This window comes from Linepithema humile, chromosome 5 (assembly GCF_040581485.1).
Source record: "Linepithema humile isolate Giens D197 chromosome 5, Lhum_UNIL_v1.0, whole genome shotgun sequence".
NCBI classification, from domain to species: domain Eukaryota; kingdom Metazoa; phylum Arthropoda; class Insecta; order Hymenoptera; family Formicidae; genus Linepithema; species Linepithema humile.
The window spans coordinates 16,952,959-16,974,433 of record NC_090132.1 but is presented as its reverse complement, the minus strand read 5'-3'; the positions used below and the strand labels follow the sequence as shown (position 1 = coordinate 16,974,433).

The 21,475-nt window shown below is 39.2% G+C and overlaps 1 protein-coding gene across 3 annotated transcripts in view; it reads right to left on the bottom strand.

The window, feature by feature from the left end:
• Nucleotides 1-407: 407 nt before the first annotated feature.
• LOC105669410 (uncharacterized) overlaps nucleotides 408-21,475 on the bottom strand; it is a 37,677-nt gene continuing 16,609 nt past the window's right edge. The window contains exons 2-14 of one of the 3 annotated variants that reach the window (XM_067355891.1): nucleotides 14,673-14,876; nucleotides 14,166-14,255; nucleotides 12,545-12,730; nucleotides 12,425-12,463; nucleotides 10,295-10,486; nucleotides 8,526-8,620; nucleotides 7,220-7,453; nucleotides 6,374-6,808; nucleotides 5,664-5,935; nucleotides 4,881-5,056; nucleotides 4,521-4,640; nucleotides 4,246-4,437; nucleotides 408-3,934 (exon numbers count right to left, since the gene is read on the bottom strand). In XM_067355891.1, coding sequence (XP_067211992.1) covers nucleotides 2,868-3,934; nucleotides 4,246-4,437; nucleotides 4,521-4,640; nucleotides 4,881-5,056; nucleotides 5,664-5,935; nucleotides 6,374-6,808; nucleotides 7,220-7,453; nucleotides 8,526-8,620; nucleotides 10,295-10,486; nucleotides 12,425-12,463; nucleotides 12,545-12,730; nucleotides 14,166-14,255; nucleotides 14,673-14,876 — 3,302 coding nt within the window. In that variant the 3' untranslated portion in view covers nucleotides 408-2,867. Of the gene's footprint in view, nucleotides 3,935-4,245; nucleotides 4,438-4,520; nucleotides 4,641-4,880; nucleotides 5,057-5,663; nucleotides 5,936-6,373; nucleotides 6,809-7,219; nucleotides 7,454-8,525; nucleotides 8,621-10,294; nucleotides 10,487-12,424; nucleotides 12,464-12,544; nucleotides 12,731-14,165; nucleotides 14,256-14,672; nucleotides 15,190-21,475 lie in introns of those variants that run through there. The other 2 variants (XM_012362357.2, XM_067355892.1) reach the window with 2 other exon arrangements.

Below are 21,475 nucleotides of genomic sequence, written 5' to 3'. Positions count from 1 at the left end.
CTGCATATGAATGCATTATATTCTGCATACAAAAGAAAAACGAAAAAAACATAAAATATAATAAAAAGCAAAAAAAAAATAAAAATGAGATGATGTAAGAATTTATTAAAATGAATATAATACATATAGCCTCTATACGACATTTAAAACAAAACCTGTGAATTTTCAAATTGAATTAGATATTATCAAGCATATAATATATAATTAATAAGCATAGTTGTAATCCTTTTCTCCAACAAACGAAATTTTATGCATTATTTGCTGGAATTTAATAAAATCTCTACGAAAGCGAAGGTTTTATTCATTGCCGATGTAATTTAAATCGCTTTTGTTTTGTCAATGCACAAGTAGGTATATTGAAAATTGCATGCGAATTTTTCAAGGGTGTAAATGATAATTACGACGCATAAAAGAGAAAACTTTCAAAATATCTAATAATAAAAAGTTTTATACATCACAACAAAGCATTCTTACAACTCTCGATATAGTATAGTAGTTACAGCAGAATACGGAATCCAATGCACTTACATATTAATGTCTACTTAGTGCTTTTAATCTATTTTTCTTTAACCATTGTGCCGATTCAAAAAATAATGCTGAAATAATTAACAATATTTATTGACTCGACGTCATAATCTTTAATATTATTTTAGTATCGTCGACAACAACGTCCGTTGTTGACTGATTGTTTGGATCCTGCATATACATATATATATATATATATATATATATGTATATATAGGATATATAATATATTTTTATCGGATTGTCCAACACTTTAATCAATAATGCTATTGAGATCGTTACTATAACTTAAAAATTAACATAAGTATTCTTATAGTTATTCATGCTGTGAACATTTACAGATTAGCAAAATACTGAAGAAAACAATCTCGATAAGTCAATCTTTCAATATCAAGTAACTTTTTCAATTAGAATTAAATATTGAATTTGAATTATATGAATATTAATTAACATTTGCGATAAATTGCAATATATTCGCAAATATTTCTTTTTTAGCAACGGCACAAATTGATGACCGGTATTGTGTGCGCGACAAATCTCGTTTGTCCACAAAAGACGTATAATTTAGCTGGACAATTTGAATTTTGCAAGAACGTCGAGTGATTATTCTCTCGTTTCCTCTTTCCCTCGTCGTTGTAGCACTCCAACGCGACATCTTTTGCATTCGGTTTGGAGAGATAAATTACGAAGATAAATCAAAACGGCACCCCCGGCGTCCCATCGCGGTATATAGACGGATAATTCCCATTAAAGAGAAAAGGCGGTCGGGAACGAAACGAATACCGCGCTAACTTCCGCCTTTATCCACTTATCCTTCGAGGCACGGAAGGACTATTCCTCACAATTACATCCTGATCGATCCCGCCAAGACATGGATTCTCCTAAGGTACGCGTTTATGACCTTCGTGCGACGTTCCGGGAATAATGCTCTCGCCGATACAGCGGGAGAAAACGACGGGCACGAAAGAAATTAGAAGGAAGATTCTGGGAATCCGGGGATAAGACCACGGTCGCGCGGTGAACTATGGGCCGGATTACCGGGGGCGATACCTCCAATCGAAGGGAATTACACGCGCGGATACCCGTAGAAAAAGCGAAGAAATTTCCAACTGGCGTCAATTTTCAATCGATGAAAAATCACGGAGCAAGCAAATACCGAAGGGGCAACCTACTAGCTCTGATAAGCGGTTTTTGCAGTCTCTTGAAATCGACACCGTGTAAACCGCTAAAATCTGAATCTCCCGCGAGTTTGCAATTTCTCCTCGTTTTTCCAAAATCGAAAATATTAATCTTTTCAAGCCTCTCGTTTCATGTAATTTAAAAAAAAAAAAAGTATTTCGCGGGAAAAATATTATTCTGCGAGGTGCCTGAACAGGAAGGGACTGAAGCTCGAGTTGCATCAATTTCTATATCATAATCTGCCTGTGATGTTGTCGTATTCTACACGAAAATTATGTAGACTATGAAGACTATGTAATGATCCGTCGGACGCGATACAACCCGGATATTACATCCAGTTAGAGTAATCTAACCATGAACGTCGGTGTCTCGTTATCGAGGGTCATCGAGACTGAGTCTATCGGTTCTGCTTGGATAATTACGTGGTCCAAGTTGTCCGAAGTTCTGGCTGAAGATTCATCGTTCTGCCAGGACATCTTGGCAGAAAGTACAACAACGGGCTATCTTGATAGTTTCAAAGATTCATAGTTTCCGCCATCGTCTAACTACACTGATAGTGCAGTATTTCGTATTCTGTTACCATGGTAAACATATCCAAAGTTGAAAGAGAAGAACACACATCAAACAACTATCGCGAAATTGATTTCGTTAAAGAAATTTCATAGACGCAAGTAGTATGAAATGGATGTTAAAATGATGCTGTCTGCCATCCCGTGAAATGATTAATTTAATTATCCTTTATTTTAGTAAGATTTATGGTGTATTCTTAATTCCAAAATTTTCGAAAGCTTACTTAAAATTATTTAAATTTATTATTTGCGAATTTTGATATAAAAGTTTTATTTTCTCTCTTTCACACACATACATAAGACACACAATTTTGAGATCTCAAACATTTTCCATTATTGTCGCAAACTTCATGGCTTTTAAAACAGAAGATAACATAATTTAAAAGCTACAATTGCATTATCCGCTTCAAAAATCGCAAAGCAGCTTCTTCGTCCGTTCTCGATAATATTCCGCACAGCACACACGCACTTTCGATTTACGACGGAACGGTCTTATTGTATATCGGAACGGCAGGTTCAATTATTCGCGAGACGCTTTCCTACAAGAGCATTAAATCAGAACTCGACGGACACACAGAGGAAATCAGTGTCCGATCAACATTCCAACTGTTTGCACTGGACACCAATTTCCGTGCACTTGCACTCCTGGCAGGGACTTGAGAGCTCTGTGATGATTCTGCCGACACGGTACATTCGCCCATATATATTGCAGCCCGCTAGCTTCAACAAACTGCCCACGGACATCGGTATCTCATTGTCGAGGATCTTCGAGGACGTCTCGACAATTTCCGTCTCCTCGGTTAGCCTCTCCGTAGTTGTCGATGAGGTGACGAGAACCCCCTGATCCTCTCGTAGACCACTGACGACGGAGGAAGCATCTGGCGTCTTCGTGGTTTCGGTCGATTTGACACTGGAACTGGTATTCGAGGAAAATAGCAGCTCGAGGATGCTGTCCAAGGAAAAGATAGTGTCGTCCTCGGCGTCCCCAGCGGTCTCGCCGTCTTCACTTGACGAGTTAATCGACTCGGTATAATTGTCGTATTTCGTAATACGATTGTCCACCTTGCTAGTGAAGTTTCCGTCGGCAGTTTCGTGCGGCTTAGATGCATTTTCCTTCGCCAACTCTGTAGTATTGTTTAGAGAAAGATCATTCCTCGAATTGTTATTTGTATGATTTAAGTTATTAGTCAAGGACGTCTTGTCATAGCTGACGATTCCTGTCGCGGGACTTTCAGGCTCGCTATCCAGAGGCTGATCCTTGGAATCGTACGTTAACGGGACGGTGTCCTTCGACGGTACTTCGTGATTTATACCGTGCTTCATCTGTGACACGAATGATGAGTCGACCGTTTTTTCTTTATAGTCGAAGGGCGGTTGTATGAGCGGCACTTGCTCCATGAACTCGAAGTTCGACGGGTGTTGATTGCCTGTCAAGCCTTGAAGCGACGTCTTCGAGGCCGCCATCGATGTCGGTCTGGGTGTCGTAATGCCGTGTTCAACCAGATAAGGGATCATGTCTTCGATCAGGGAAGGTAAATCGGGGGCCGGCTCAGTCTTGATGACGTCGCGAAACGGATCCGGGGACACTGTAGGCTGCCGTTGAGAAGGCGCCGTGGCGTCGGGACGATCGAGCACCACAGTCGGCGATTCGTCGGCTTCGACTGTGATATGTAGAACGAATAAAAATAAATATTATACACGTCTTTTACGCGTATTTAATATAAATTTGCACAAAATTTTATATTTGTTTTATGTACTTGAGATTTTCTTATTTTCGAGAGGCGCAAAGTTTATGAATTTATTAAAGTTGTGTGTGATTCTACAATATTGCAATATAATAATAATTTTTTATTCTACATATTTTTGACATCTTAGTGATTATATCTATCATAGTGATCATATCTAGTAATAATAGACTCGTGTAAAAGAGAATTAAAATCGAAGATAATTGTGAGAAAGGGATGAAATGTACCGCAAATAATTTTTCCGCAACAGCTCTCCTCAGAATTGATCCTCTGACAACCGATCTTTAACGGCGGACACTTCTCCGAGGAACACACGATCTCCCCATAATAACACATGCAGATTATGCAGAGAGTGGTGCGTGGTAAAATCTCACCGTGACGATATTCCATGTTTTCGAAGCGGCACTTACTAGATAAGTCTAATGAGACAAACAAAAGTACATTAGTTCAGCATTCGGTGTTATTTAATTCGATGTATTGGCAATTGATTGGAAATATATACCATTGTTTTTTTGATGCAAATTCGTAATTGGAACTACGGTAACTCCAGTACCGATCTCAAGGTTCAAGTCTGTGGAGTGGTAGGGATCAAAATATGACGGCTCTCTAGGTACAAAACCACCTACGAACAAATATTTCCTATTTGAAACTGTGCAGCTGATTAACTCTAAAGCAGCGAAGCAATATTGCACAGCATTTAACGTTTTCTTCAAATATAACGCGAAATAATCCAACTAAAAGTAAATGTTCCAAAAGCAAAGGAATGAACGTGTAAAAGAATCCGCTCTTAGAATTTCTCGTCGTCCCTGTATCTTCGCATCTAGATCATTCATTTGACTCCGTGTAGAAAATCGTAAAGTACCTTCGGTCTCTACGGGTGGGCTAAATCGGTTCTCCTGGGTTGCAATGTCGTAAAAACCGGAAGCGTCGGTCGGTCGTAGCTCAGGGGACGCTACTACCGAATCAGGATATGCAGTCTCAGGCGAGGATACATCCTTGCCTTTCACCAACGCGTCCGCCGCCACAAAGGGTATTATCCTACCGCAGCGAAATTCAGTTCTATTAACATACTTAGGTATAGAACAATTTGAGACAATTCTAATTAAATTTTGAGGCTACAAAAGAAAGATCAAGGGAAAAAACAATTTTAGTGAATTTTAGAATTTAGAATTTTAGTGGAAAAAAAAACGGCAAAAGAATTATCTGTCATTTTTATACAAATGTATCTAAATTCCCGCGTGAAAAGAAAATAGTTGCACGTTTAAAAATCGATTGACATTGTACATTTTTGGGCGTTAAAAATGTAACACTATAAATTGGTATCAATCAGTTGTTTTCGACAAAGGATTTCAATTTAATTCACAGTAGTATTGTCCGCCCGGCAAAATTCACAAAAAGCGGTTCCGTTATAAGCGTGAAAAATTGGTTGCACATCGCGCCGACTAATAAAAAGAAATAAAACTGCGTCGATTACATTGAATACACACAGCATTGGATCTGTCGATATTTTCATGCGCTCTAAAAATATCGCAATTATGTGAAATTCATCGGAAAACATTTTTCCCCCGCGCACGAATAAAAGTCTTATTGTCAAATCACAGCGGGATAAGGGATCCGTGATGGATCGAGACATGGCAACAGTCACCTAACATTCGGCAGTGACGGCGGCAAAGTCGGCTGGCTGTAGTCATAGTCGTAGTCTTCGCTCTTTTCGCGATGAGTGATGTTCAGAATGGCCTCAACGTCAGGCGGAATGGATCTAATTGGATTTATCGTGACGCCTTGTATATGGCCCACCGAGACATTCGTCTTCACTGTCACGTTCATCACGAGAATGTCGTCTGGCATGAGTATCGTCGACGATGGACTAGTGACGGGTCTCTTGTCGATAGTCTCCGTCCTCTGTGTCACACGTGGCTTAATCGTAATAAATTTGTTTTTTTTTTTTACCCCATTTTTACGACGATAAAAATTTTCAAATACATCCGACAGTTGAGAAATTTAGACGTAAAGTAAGTGAGCATTTTATCGAATAATGTAGAAATAAAATGTTTAGTCAAAATTTAATTTATTGAAATCTGCGTTACTTTAACTTTGATTTAAAAAAAAATACTTTATTATATTTTTATTCGTTATTTATAATCCTGGATATTTTCTTATAATCATAATTTTAAACATTTTCAGATAAACATAATAAAGAGCATTCAGTGTAGACATGACATTTAAAGTGAGCGGAGATACTGAAATTTGCGAAAATCTCTGATTATTCTTTGTTTAGCTCCTAGAAAAATATCTCATCAGCATCCATTATTTTTGTATGAAAATTCTGAGTATTATTTCTCCCCTCGTCGTTACCTTGGCGAACGTAAAATTCTCGGGCGATTTCTCGCCGAGGATAAGCGCGTCCCCGGCGTCCGTGAAAATTGCGAAAGGATGCGTTGTAGCTTTGTTTTTCTCAATTATATCCGCTTTCTCCCCCGCCTTCGCCCCCATCGCTGGAGTCTCTTCGTTCCGGTCCTCCGGTTTGCTCGTATTTTTATTTTCGCCGTCGTTGATATCCTCGTTTTCATCGTTTCCATTATCGAACGTTAATTCCGGGAGCGTCGTCGTCCATTCCAGCGACGAAATTGTCGAATCATCCGTGCTAGATGAATCCTCCGTTGTCACAATTGTGGAATCCATGAACGTGTTCGTGGAGCACACCGTGGAGGAATCGGTGACGGAATCAGCGTCTTTCGTGGACGCCAACGTCGCCTCGAATGCTGCTGTCGATTCAGTGTTACTCGATAACTGGCGAATGGGGACAAATAATCATTAACGCCAAATTGATTTACAATCTGATTTATGCTTTCGCGTACTAGAAAACTAGTATACTGCATTAAAATATGAAAAATATATGTTTCAGGAAATTGTACGACTTTTATTAAAACTTATAATCTTATTGATGCTTGTTCTTTCAGAATATTTATTTTACGTGAACATTAATGAATTATGGAAATTCCAATTGTATATCTGAACATACACGTATGTAATTTCTAATTTATCAGACGTCTACACGTAAAGTAGAAAAAATTAAAAAAAAATGTAAATATACACGCATCAATGTTCTTCACTCGTTTAAAAATTTTTAACGAAGTGTAATTTTCACAAATTCAAAAGATTTCGTATTATCATACGTATTACGTATCATCAAATTGAGACCTCATTCGCCGAAGTCGCGGCAGTCGTCACTTCCAAGGTCGATTTGTAGTCCACCGTCCCTATTAAGATTTCATTGTCCATAATGTCGGTTTCCATGGTCGAGGGCCAAGCGGTCGAGTAGGTGGCGGCAGACGAATCCTCCTCGAGATCGATCGTACTGGTGCTAACTTGTTCCTCGACCACTCTGTGACCTCGTCCTTCGACGGGCGGATTCGTGGATTGATCAATCGTGGGCTGAGCAATTAATAACACACTCGTACCGTAATTCAATTAGGATCGCCTCACAGAGGGATCTTTTTTTTTTCTAAAACTCTATGCGCGCTTCAAAGCCTGCTTGTAATTCGATCGGTCAGGTCAATTTAATGATCTCGCTTAGCTCGCGTTTAATGCCGGAATTCGACCCCAATTGCACGTGAGTATTTAATTTCCTGACATTGGAGTACTACACACGCAGAAGTAATGCAAAATAGATATTGTAAAAACAAAAACAAAAAAGCGAACCAACGTGTATCATACAATGCCCAGTAACTTAGAATTTTGTATAAATTGTACGCGATATTTTCAAAGCGAATAAAAATTAATAAAACACTTGTTAGTCTTTAGAAATGAAAAATTAAAAAATGATAAACTTTATAATAAAGTATAGCATATATAAAATTTGATGCATACGAAACGTAATTTTAAAAAAATTTGTATAAAATCTTTTTTATACGTATACACGAAGGATAACAAGATTGAGAATTTTGAAATAGAAACTGTCGGATCCAGTTATGCTTCAGTTAAGACTGACGCATGATTGACGTGCTCATTAAAGAATCGCGACGAATCTCGGAATCCGCCGCAGTCGTTTTCCATTATCTGAGTAGATTCTCGTGTATCTTGCGAGATCCGAATTCTCCTAACATAAGTGGCATTCTGTACTAACGACGCTGCCCATTAATAATAACGCAACGCGTTCATAATAGATACATCGTCGCCCGATCGGAAACTCGTATCGTGCTCCGTGATCCGATAAGGTATGCTCCATCCCAAATTCCTGAACTAAGTCGAATGTCTAACGCGTTTATAATCAATGTTTCGGGTAGATTTCATTGATTAAATTCCGCCGACTACATAAATCACCTCCCCTTAACTTCGATCCCATGAGCCTGTTCCTACTATTTGCTAACTTTGCGATCTGAAGGGATAAGTTTACTTAGAGTAGTTAGAACTACTTAGGATAATTAACTACAAAGACGACAGTTGCAAGATTAGCTAAAAATACGATAATTTACACTCTATAAGTGAAGCATGAAAGAAAACGTACGATGAAGTTGGTCTCCTTGCGGAATTTAGCGTAGTCCTTGCTGATGAAGGCGTAGGATGCGTAGTTTTGGATGGCCTTCACTTCGATGCTGCCGCCTTGAACGTTTAATCTCTTCTTACGGTATTCAAGATAGAAACATTTGAATGGTAATCAAGTTTGTCAAAAAGTCAGAGAATGTTATTAAAAAAAAAAAAAAGAAGCCCGGCTTGTGTTTTCTTCATTCGAATGTATCTGTGTTAAAAAAACCGCGATTGACGCATTTTAACAATAACGAATAGCTTCGATCGTATAAAAATCACACGAGCATAAAATTGTAGCGACGTATACCCTTGCGCTCTACCGCGAGGAATTTCAATTAGTAATGAGTTTATATATAAATATATATAGCATGATGCATTGATTAAATTTAATTCTCTTCTCGTATTGAATTTAAGTGAAAATCTTTTGTCATCAATTATTTCGTTCCCGTGATTAAATTTTAAAAATGTAGAAATTCAATATTGAAAAGATTACGCGGCGTGTACAAAATAATAAATTACTTTACAATAATAAAATTAATAATACATAAAAGTGCGTGAGTGATGTTCGCGTAATTTATATACAACTGGACATACATTTATACATCTGTACATTTTCACTGAACCGATATAAATTAAATCGCACCGTGTACATATTTTTTTTCAAAAATGAGACGCGAAAATATCAACAGCAATTGTCAGCGACAGTGGATAAAACATGCTTTTAAGTCGACGTTCGCAGGTCACTGACCGATTTTCGTTCGGTAGATGCACATATTTCTATCTGCCACGATATTAATATCGATGGCTGTCACGCTCGCGAAGCTGCCATATTAACTGTATCGAATAAACGCTTTCGTGCGGAAATTAAATCCTCTTTTAATTCGCAGATGTTTCTCGCTTCCAAGAATCGGCGTGTTTAATTCGCTTATATTCGCGGAAAGCTCGCCAAAATATTTTATTTTTCTTTCGCGAGTGGGAACGTCCGGTGGAAATATTTTTAAACCCGGAGACGAGACGCTGTTTGTTGACAGCGGCGTTCGTTATTCTCTCGCATCGGCATGTATCAAATAAATATTTTCGTTTTCAGTAAAATATTTTTAAATTTAACCGAGCGAGACTCAATCTTGCATCAGCTGTGATCGACTTTCTTTTTGTGTGTAACGCGCATTGGAAACTAATATTTTCATTGCGCGTGCAACGAAAAGAAAAGAAAATTTTCAATTTTTCAATTAAACAAAAACGATTGCTTCTGCAAATAACTAGCCGGAGGAGTTTGAGAGACAGTGCTTAAGCACGCGAAAATTAAAAAATCCGCGTAATAAATATTTCGCTAATCCAAAAACATCGCGGAACTTCGAAAACATAAATATACACGTTTTTTTTTTTTTTTTTTTTTAATTTGTTTTGTTTTAGTCAAATGACTTTTAAAACTTCAATACTGCTTGTCACGCTCTTTTATTTATTTTATTGCATTTTATATTAAAACTCCATTACTAGAATATTACAAAACACATCACGAAGTTAACAGTGGTGTACTCTGTTGTTTTCCAATATCTCTGTTGTATTTTTTTTTCATTGCTTTTCAATATTTAATAATGATCTGCACATAAAATGCAATAATTCCTAACCGAGAAATTCGCGATTAATTCAGTGGAAAACACAATCCGGGCGTGAATTGCGGGTTAAGGGGGAGCGCGGGGGGACATCGAGCGTGCGGGACAACTCTGACGTGAATTTGCGTGAACTCACTGCAGTTGTAGGTGGACGGGCAGCATTGTCCTTCTCGTACGATCGGGCTGCAGCCTTGAAGAGGTGGTGCGCATGCAAGCGGAACGCACCGTACGGCGCCCATCGCACAGAAACAATTGTCGCATGCGGCCTTCCACTCGATGTCGCGGACCATCTCGCCCTCGACGTAAGTGCGCTCGCCCACGCGACATCCTGAACGATCATTCGCCGTGAGAGTCATGAGAATGCGAATGCGAAAACTTCGCCTCCGTGCAGAGACTTCTTCCCTTCTCACGGACAAAGTGCGGGCATTCGAGAATATCCCCCGAACATCCAGATATTCCGTAATATTCGGATTTCTGGAGATTTGCATAACACGCGGGAGAAAGTAGAAATACGAAATTGGCATTGTATTGCGCCAAAATGCGCGTGCAATTCCAAAAACAAATTATCATAAACGCGAAATATCCTTTTAATCCCGATTTTGAATTTTCAGTCTGTTTACACTGCATGTATTCCTACTTTCTCCCTGAAGTCTTGTCCCGTTTTGATAAAGTTACGCGCTGGAGGTGACGCATAACTCCGTAACATCGTCGCTCCTTCGACGGTGTCGCGTCGCGTCGAACCGTAATAGCCTCGTCCTGACGAGCGCCGACATCGAGGATATTTATCCGTTGCGAGGGGGAATTAACGAGCCGCCGCGAATTGTTATTTACCGACTTCATGGTCAGTCATCGCGACGACAAGGCCGCAAACCGCTCGCCCGCCCGACGGGCCGGGTGGTTTCCAGGCCCGCCCGTTTAAAATTAAGCCATCCCCGAATGTCCCGGCAGCCAGTGACAGGCGTGGCGGCGTCGTTGCGACCGGCGCTTAAAGCCCGGCTTAAATTTAAGCCGCCGCGGTGAAGCCAGGCGTTAAATGAACGGCAACCTCAGCCCGAAGCGCCGTCTTCGAAGGTAGGTAGGTACCTACTGACTCTTCTTTATCGCATTACACGTTCCTCCACGGCTGTCGGATCCCTTAACGAGAGAATCCGGAGGCGATTCGTCGGCGCTCGTCCTCTCTCCACCTCTCAGGGATATCGGCCGCCCCGGGTGCGCGAGGTATTCTGGAGTTGCGCGTTTTCCCGCAAGTATCGGCGGAAGACTTGAGAAAAACAACGAGAACTTCTCGATGCTGAGGTGTTAACAGTTTTCGAGTTATAAGCGACTAAAAGTTAAAATAGATAACGAAACTTTAATCCCTAGTTAGCTTTAAGTGGATTTCACGTTAACGGAATTTTAATTTAAAGATTTATTTACCGTTAAAGATTAAACAGTCGCGATAAGGGATTGATTTTCATATTTCTTCAAACAAATTGTCAAAGTCTCGATCGAAATATAATAAGAATGTTGTTCGATTTCTCGCACGTGTTTCGAGACACCGACACGTGTCTCGTCACGGCTATTACGTCATTCCGGTATTTCCTTGAAACTTACAACTTAAAGCATCGCGATGAGCTCGAGCATTAAATGAACCTCGCCGGCTATCCAACGGTTAGGATCCTTGTGGAGCAAGTGTCGCGGGGTGATATAACGTCAGCAGTAACTCTTCGTTATTAAGTTACACATTTCATCACAACTTTCGAGAGCGTGCTTCGGAGGAGAGCTTTAGTCGCACGGCGGTAAATTTCGGAATAATCCCTAATAACCCGATTTTCTTAAAGTTTTCTGCTCCCGCGAGAGAACTTTAATAAGTTATCCGCATGCACGATGTCAATGTGTGTAAAACAATTCCCGTTTGCGCTGCGTCGCATTCATCATATTACGCCGTCTCTATTAGCGTTGAATTTGTACGAGTTTAAAGAGCTTCCGCTTATGCAAAACAAGATTTCCTCAGCATCGAAAAAATTGAAATATCCTTTTAATCGTCGGTTAATCAATTGTTCAATTAATCGCCAAGGAATCGTCGAAAAGGGATAATATGTTATGGAATTCCTCTGCGTCCTTTGCGTTACGTCAAGCGCCAAAAACTGCGGCCTAAACAACTCTGCATAAGCGGCGGCGCAAAGCGCTTTGCGTCGCGTCGTCGAGTTTCTCGGGAATTCCTCGCGTCATCCGCTTCCCTGGATTCAGTTAAAGGACCTTGTAAATGACAACAATTTCAACTCACCGTTTCCCGATACCGGCGCCACGGTGGACGGATGGTGGTCTTCAAAAGAAATAAAGAGAACCCATTGGTAAGGTACTTTAAGCAACTCACGACGCGTCGCCGTGATAAAAATACACTCACGGGTGCAATTGTAAGCGACTGGGCAGCAGGAATGGGGCGCGTACAGCGGCGTGCATCTCGGCAGAGGCAGCAGGCACTTGGGTCGGATGCATCTCCTCGTGCCGGATATGCAGTAGCAGTACTCGCATCGACGCGAGCCCATCATCGCCGATCCCGAGCCGTATCGAACGCCGTCGTGCACACATCCTGAAACAGATTTCGGATTCATTTCGCTTTCCGCCTGTTTTACTCCAGTTGTAAGAAGGACGAATGGTCCAAAAATGCGAAAACTTGCTAGAAATTGATTTCTTCGGAAAAGTGTACGGAAATGGAAGATAAGTTTCTTCGTGACTGCGTAATGTGATTTTTATTTGATGTATTCAAGACTCCAGTTCTATATTTTCTCATTATTTCTGATCTCGTTATGTTAGTAATGGCGTCTCAATAGTATTTCAGTTGCTTTGTTTCTCTTGGACGTAATATTTATTACTACTTTTTTATTTATGTATCGTTTTATATACATAACGACGGTCATCTGTTTATTTTAAAAAGAGCGGAAAGGCTATACACAACTGTTAATCTTTAATTGCAATCGAGCACTGTGAATGGAGTTTTTGGAATTTACGTTAAATTGCACTCGTTAAGATCGTTCCTATCCGTGAGATAGTACGTGGGCTTCGTTGAAGTTCGGCAAAGTTCTTGGTGCCCAGTAATTTATTTAACAATGCTTTCAAGAAAGACGCGGGCATTATATATTTAGAAAGTAACGTAAAAGATTATTTTGAAAGAAAATGTAACTGACGAATGTTATTATGTCTTCATTTGTCGTGCTTCAGCTTCGTTATTTCAGAAATTCGGAACAGATTTTGTAAACGGTACGCCTTTAAACAAAAGAGAGGGCTTTAAGTTACTGCGAGTAAAAATGGTGGACAATTAAGCAAAAGTTTGAAAATTATCAGCTAACAAATAATATTTATTATTGTTAATTAATTAATTAAAATAGCATGGAGGTAACGAAGATCGTAGGAGTCGATTTAATTATAACGTACATAATATATGCAAAATTTTGCTTCATTATTCCAAATGAAAACAGTGTTACGGTAAAATGTTACGACAGTCAACCCTACGTCTCGACGCTGTATGTCGAGATGAAAGAAAGCTAGCATAAACCTTACGGCAGCAAAGAAATCCTGAATTAATTTAAAATTACGTTCGTTTCAGCAGTAACGAGCTATCTTAACCCCTTCTGTGTTATGCCCGAGTTTAGCTGAGTGTTCTCTACCTTCCTCAATTTATTTACCCAAGTTTACTCGAGCGTAACGAGGCTCATTTATTTACCGCAAAGGTAGTCCAGACGCTCTTTTCAGAAACGGAATTAGAATGGAAATTCTTAAAAATGATAATACACTACTAATTTGACCAAGTGTGCGTACAGGACAGCGGAAACAAAATTGATCTTCCTATAATTTTTTCAGCAATTATATCGGAAATTATAAATAATTGCTCGCTCGTGACGTATTGTATCACATTTTTTCACTTGCGAAATAAATGCAGCGCAGCGTAATTAAAAAAATAATTATTCGCGCGATGCCTTGCCGAGGAAGATAAATAACAAAGTGCAAAATCAACAAAGTAAAAATACCTTCTGTACGTGAGTGGTGAGCATGCTCCTCATCCTCGGCTTCTATGTTCGTTTGTACACTGGCTCTCCGCAACATATTCTCGACGTCGCCTGTGAGTCAGATAATAAATTTAAGCCCTAGCTACGATTAACTCTTTAATCTGCTTTACCGCGGAGCCGAAACTTTTATGCGTTTTAACGCAACAAACTTTTTAACAGAAGAAACAAAGTGTGTGTGTGTGTGTGTGTGTGTAAACACAGACGACCCTTAGCTCGCAAATAACGCTGAATAATTAAATTGCAATTCACAAAATTCATGCATAAAATATTTTCTCAATTGTATGTGAAATCATTTTTAATATTATGTAAATGGGAGAAATGTGTGAATATAGAAACATTTATAATACAATACTTGTGATTTCGTCTAGAAAAGCTTTCCAATTTCGGAACAATTTTGTAAGGAAAGAAACTGACATCGACGAAATATCGTGATTAATCAAAGGGATATCATTGTGTGTGTGTACTAACGTGATTCGCCGCATACCAGCTCGGCGCAGCATACGTTCTCGGCCGGTGAACGAACGTGACAGCCCGATGGTGGTGGATTCGGCAATCGCGGGCACACCCGGAGCCGGCATCTCAATGCGCCTTCGGTGCATCGGCATCGCAGGCAGGGCTCGGACGTACCCACAGCCATTCCTTCCTGATATCGGCGACCCTCGTATCTGCATCCTGCAATCGCGAGTAAATTTCTCCGTTACGTAACAAAACTTTAATTATAGTGTCGGCCGGGTTATCGAAACTCACAGAAGTATACGCGGTGTCCCGTGCAACGAACTCGTGCTCGGAATTGCATTTCATGCAGTTATGTTCCAATGCAGAATTATACTCTCGTACGTATAGAATAAATTACAAATTTCTTGAAGTGAAGACTTTTCTATAAAAATCATTTTTATACGAAAATATGCGAATTGCACATCTTAATTTACTAAAATAAATGTTTTGTTTAATTTTATTATATTTTTCAAGCTTTGCTTTGTTTACAAAAAATCCTAAATTTTGGTACAATTTTTTAATCAACAGAAAATAAAGGATTTAAAAACGCATCAGCAGAGTTTGACTAAGAATGTTAAGAATAAAATTTTAACACATAACTCGTGTCGAAAAAATTGGCGAACAAATTAAAGTGCCATATTTGACGCTGTTCGCGATGTTTGCATAAATTTGTGATAACGTCGAAGCAAGCAGATCCAACTTTTTGTTCGGCTTTTTCCATCGCTTCGGCGGCGGTCAGATCCTGTAATGCATTATACTAACCCGCGTGGATGCACAACCCCTAGCTACGTGTACCCTCTATTAACATAGACAAAGCAATGGCCGGGGGAATGTACTGCGAGCGCACGGCGGAGTCTCGATTAATAAGATCCAATTAGCAGTTAATTAACGCCCGCGAAAGTTTCGCGTGCAACGCCGGCGCAGTCGTCGAAAGTTACATCGGCGACAGCTAAAACAATTACCGGAAGACCATAATCGCATAGTCGAAGACACGCGTTTAACTTCTCAGAGCAATGTCTCTGAAGAAATCGTTCGAAAAGAAAATTCCAAAATTACTTGAATACTTCAATCTTATAGCTTCTTTAACTTTTAAGTCAGTTGACTTTTCAATTTGGTTTGAGGAACTGAAATCCGGAATTCTGCATCAAAACTACTCTTACGAAAACTTCCGATTTCCTTTGCATTGATCATTCACGGAAATTGCGAGGTAAACCGAATGAAGAAGAAATAGAGTTTTTAATTAATATCATCCTTTTACGTAAAACACACAATATCATCCTTTCACATCGAATACATACTTATTGCGCTTTTTTCATCCACGGATACTGCGAATTTGAAGATAACGCAAGCAGTAGTTTTTTAAACTGTGATGAATAAAAGAAGTGACAATTCTGACCGTGACAATCTGGTCTGGTTTAAACGAAGCGTGTGGAAAATGCCGAAAAACTCTACTTCAATTCCGAGCGCGCACGCTAAAACGTCGAAAAAAAATCGTTACAACGTGAACTTAAGCGCCGGAAATATTTGCACGTTCGATCGTGAGCGACGGCGACCCTTCCGAAAATGGAATTTTCAATATAAATTCCACGTGTACTTCGCTACGAAAATGCCCAAGGGTCATCGGTCAGGATTGACACTGATTTCATCCTGCGCATCGAATAAATAGAAAACGACATATTAAAACGACTGACATTTAATCTGCAGACATTTTCGAGCAGAGACAGAGGCGAGTGTATTTCGTTGCAACTTGAAGCAAATTAACTGCGGGAGAACTGATAGCGATTTGCCGGAGACTCATGAGAGCGTAGAAACCAGAATTGCTGGTTCGACCAAAGTTCGTTGTCTTTGAAAGCTCGCAATTATCATCGCGATCCTACTCCTCTCTGCAGGCATGTATGCATCCTTTGTGTCTGGACACAAATTTCTGCCAAGTTTACTATCTGTTTCGCAGAGAAGGCTTATATACAGATAAAAAAAACTGCGTATTCTTATAATAATTATTCTTATAATAATAATTTAAATAAGAATTTCAAAAAATTTTTTAGCAATTTTTTGTATATTTTATACGCATTATTTTAATTAACACTATAACGACTATTATTTAATTTATAATGAATTATTTATTTTATTCTTATTTATTATTCTTAATTAAATACTAAAATAATTTATGTAATAGTCATTAACATTTCTCTTTTATTTTTATAATTAGTACATTTAAGAAAAAAGTAGTAGAATTAATAATATCAACGGAGAATAATGGGGTAGCATTTTCTAAATTCTTTTTTTACTCTCATCCTTTCATGCATTCCGTTTCCAATAAACAGACAACAATTATACCGCAATTATACATCAATTACAGTACGTTCCTGTATCACGTAATCGTTGCATACGATGCATTTCGCGGAAACATCAAATTACCGCAAGCTCGATATTTTTAAAAGGATCAGTCATTCTAACACGCGATCTGCCAATCGCCTTTTATTTACTTTTGGAATGTTTTTACTGTAACAAATTGTATTTGATTACACAAGATAATGATATTTGATCTTTTTTTCGAGACGAAAATTTGTAATGACGTTTTAATCGAATAATTTCAAGATGAATTTGCATTTGGGAATATTAAGCAGCTTAATCCGCGACTGTCATTATTTCGCCGTTAAACCGATACATTAGGGATACATCAAAGACAAGAACGTGCCTAATAACGAGCTTCTCTATCCTCTCGTTTATGCTTTGGCGCCTTCCATCCTCTCTCGTTGCATTCTCGAGTATGCATTCTGAGCATAACGCGATGGATGCAGCGAGCGATGTTGGAGCCGTCATTAGTACGAGGAACGTAAGTACGGCATTGCCGAGGGCCGCAGTAGCAAAGGACACTCCGGGGTTAGCCAGAGGAACTCGCGCCAAGCGAGAAACAAGCCAAGTTAGTTAATGGCGCAAAACCGGAAGTCCTCTACGCCGGAGCGAGAAGGAAGTCGCCTCTCTCGCCGGACGGATTTTAATCCCGCTACATTGAACAAGGAGCGACGGATTCTGCAGTGCGAAGATTTTGTTACGGACACTTCTGAGCGAACGTGAGCGTCGTTCCGCCAGGACACCGTCCGGCCAGCCGTCCTTGCGAGCGGATGTGTGCGCGGAGTTTCTGCAGATTTAATTAGCGGCCCCGCGTATGTGCATCGTGACGTCTGCTGAAATGCAGGTTGACGTTTACGTACATTAGCGTCGTTAACCGTTGTTATCCTATTTTCCGCTAATGGAAAATTTCTAAATGCGAATTGAAGACATGGCAAATAACTAACGAATTTAAGCCTTTATGAAATTAAGGGCGCGCGATAAAAGTGATTTGTCAGCACTCTTTCTAATCTTTCTGAAATTTAATTAGAAACAACTCTCCTCAATGCTACTTCTTGCTTCTTACGAGCTAGTTTGTTAATCTTCGGGTCATATTAATGTATATTTTTTTTATAATTTGTATTTTGTTTTTTCATAATTTGAAACATCAAGATTTTAATATTGAAAACTGTAAAATGTTTTTACCGTCGCTCGCATTTTTAATCAGAATTCTACGTCTTTTTCAAGCGACGTAAAAACAAAATGTTCAAAGACAGAAATGGCGTATCTGTTGAGCGCGAGAGAAATCTCGTGAGAGTCACTGCATCACTATCGTGGCATTGCATCGCGTCTGTGCTCACTGCCAAGTGCAACGGTGCACGTGCAATAGTGCGCCGACCGATCGTACATGCGACGGTATGAATGGAGCGAACTCTGCCCTCTTACCTCCATCCCGCCCGCACCTCCGGCGCTCCTCTCTCGACATCCCGCTGGAATAACATAACATAACCCGTAACGTAACCATTACACGCACGCACTCGGTGTACGGCGAACGCCCGCGAGACGTGGGCGAGAGAACTGGCAATCGTCGCGGAGGCTGCTGGTAGTCTCGCGCTGAGTAACTTTTTCAGTCAGAAGGTCAACGTCTAGATGGAGTGGTTCAGTGATAAACTTTCTTCGCGATCTTGGCAACGTATAGTGAAGTATAGTAATACAAAAAATAGAATTATTAAATAAATTTTTGATAAGCCGATTTCCGCCGTATTTGATAAGAATTTGTAAGACAAAAAGCTGATTTTCGAAAATTGATCACTTTTTATAAATACATCACAGCTATTATTTTTTATTTTTTTATTTTCGCGATCTTGGCAACGTATAGTGAAGTATAGTAATACAAAAAATAGAATTATTAAATAAATTTTTGATGAGCCGATTTCCGCCGTATTTGATAAGAATTTGTAAGACAAAAAGCTGATTTTCGAAAATTGATCACTTTTTATAAATACATCACAGCTATTATTTTTTATTTTTTTATTTTCGCGATCTTGGCAACGTATAGTGAAGTATGGTAATACAAAAAATAGAATTATGTATTAAATAAATTTTTGATAAGCCGATTTCCGCCGTATTTGATAAGAATGCATAAAACAAAAAGCTGATTTTCGAAAATTGATTACTTTTTATAAATACATCACAGCTATCATTTTTCATTTTGTTTTACTTTCGCGATCTTGACAACGTAAAGTATGATAATGAAAAAAATAGAATTATTAAATAAATTTTTGATGATCCGATTTCCGCCATATTTGATAAGAAATGAAAAGACAATAAACTGATTTTCAAAAATAATCACTTTCCATAAATATGTTGCAGCTATCATTTTTTTTTACGCTGTCGAAAAACAGAAAATATTTACAAGGCGACTTCTGTTGGGAAAAGAATTGTTTTGGAAAGACAATAACTTACGAATTAATTACGTGTATTTGACAAAGATCGACGATATCCGTCGGAAGTAATACCGGAAGACGCTTTACCCGATCCGTTGTTCTTGAGAATCGTAGCGAATGTACTCGGTGTGCTAGCGCAGCAGCTTTTGTTTGCTTCAACTGGTCGGACATTTATTTATTTGCTGAACCTCTCCGGAAAACACCAGACGACTACACAGCACGGGTGAACAATTGTGATCCGAACAAAGGCTGATAGCTTTCCAAATATTTTATTTCTCTCGAAAATGTGAATTAGTTGTTAAAACAACTCTTCAAAGGCTGGTATAAGTTACAATAAGAACATACTTAGAGTGAAATATCTTAGTGATAGCTTGACTATTTCGTGAGACAGAAATATTTACATACGAAGTAAAAACAGTGGCTAACTTGGCTGACCACATCGCCCCACTATCTACTGATCAAATGCGACTTTTTCTTTTTTCACGCACAAAGGTGCATAAAAAACATTTTTCTCGGACCTCAATTAAATGATGCGATATGATTAACAATTATGTTATTATAATCCAATTGTTGTTGAGTCTCAGACCTGTTATATTATTAAAAAATGATGTAAAATTGATACAAGATTAAAAATTGAGATGGGAATTAAGATAGACGAAAAATGCATAAACTGCGAAGCTCGGTATCTCGGTCTGACATTCTTCAAAGTTCAATTATTCTCATACTTTTATAATTAAAAGTATCGATCTTGCTAACTATAGCATCGCGGCTTTTTGCGTAGCTTGTTGAAGCAGACAACGCTGCTGTCGTAAATCATTCGTTTAGACTGAACGTTCTTAGTAGTCGTGTTAGTGGTATCAGATGAATGACTAAATACCGCCGGGTTACAAATAGAGTCTACGAATCTGTCGTGTACTGCAAACAATCCCGTTCTTTCGAAACGTCGCGCGAACGAAATTGGCCAATCGGCTTCTGAATCGCGTCGATCTCCACCGGGCCCGTGCCTGGGACACGCTGATAAATCGGATCCACCCTGATAAATCAGCCCGTGCACGACGATAAATTCGCGGCGGGTCGACGTATCGCGAGGAAATATCGCGTGATCGCATCCAATTAATAACCGTGCAGCCGAGATTCTTTGAAGCGGATGCCGTGCGTTTTAATAACAACGAATGCGGAATATAGAAAATTCAGAGCTGCAATAGAAAATGCATAATGACGAAAATGCAATATTCAACTTATTTTCACAAGCGATAAATAAAAAAATATTATTTCCAACATTTTTATAGTTAATTTATAATTTAAACTAATATAATGAAAAATGCATAGCAGCTTTTTGGAAGATGTCAGTCTTTGTATAACATTAAAAAAAATATGTATGATATATTTTTTGAGAATATGATAAAAATTGTACAAATTTTTAGATCTAAAATGTCAAACTGACAAATTAAGTCGCAATTATCAAGCGAAGTTCTTTCTCTCCCACAACGGATTAAATTCCACCTCAAAAAACAATGGTTTATTTGGCAAAAGGGAGTGACGAGTAAAAAAATTTATGAATGCAAAAGCAAACTTCTCTCATGCGTAATTATCCCATTGAGTCACGATCGCAAATAGCGATTGGAGGCGAGGTATTGCATCGGCCATTCCTTTTTATCTTCGACCTCCCTGATAAAAGACCTTGGCCTTATAGGAAGTCGAGGAGGCTGTCTGACAGAACGAAAAGACGAAAGGTCTGCGGTGGACCAGACGGGAAGAAAAAGATCGAAAAGGGTCAGGGAAGAGAGGGGGAGGCGATGGCCAACCCACAACTTTGGACTCTGCTTAAAGCCACCTGGCAACCGGATACGGTGATTCTCACCGACGTTGCGGAAAACGTTGAGCGGCAGCGAGAGGGCTTTCGAGTAGTCAAGTAAGAGGGCCAAGGGAGCAACCTGTAATTAACGAATTCGCAATATGTACACGCGAGTGAACGGGCCGAGCCATCTCTGCGATGAA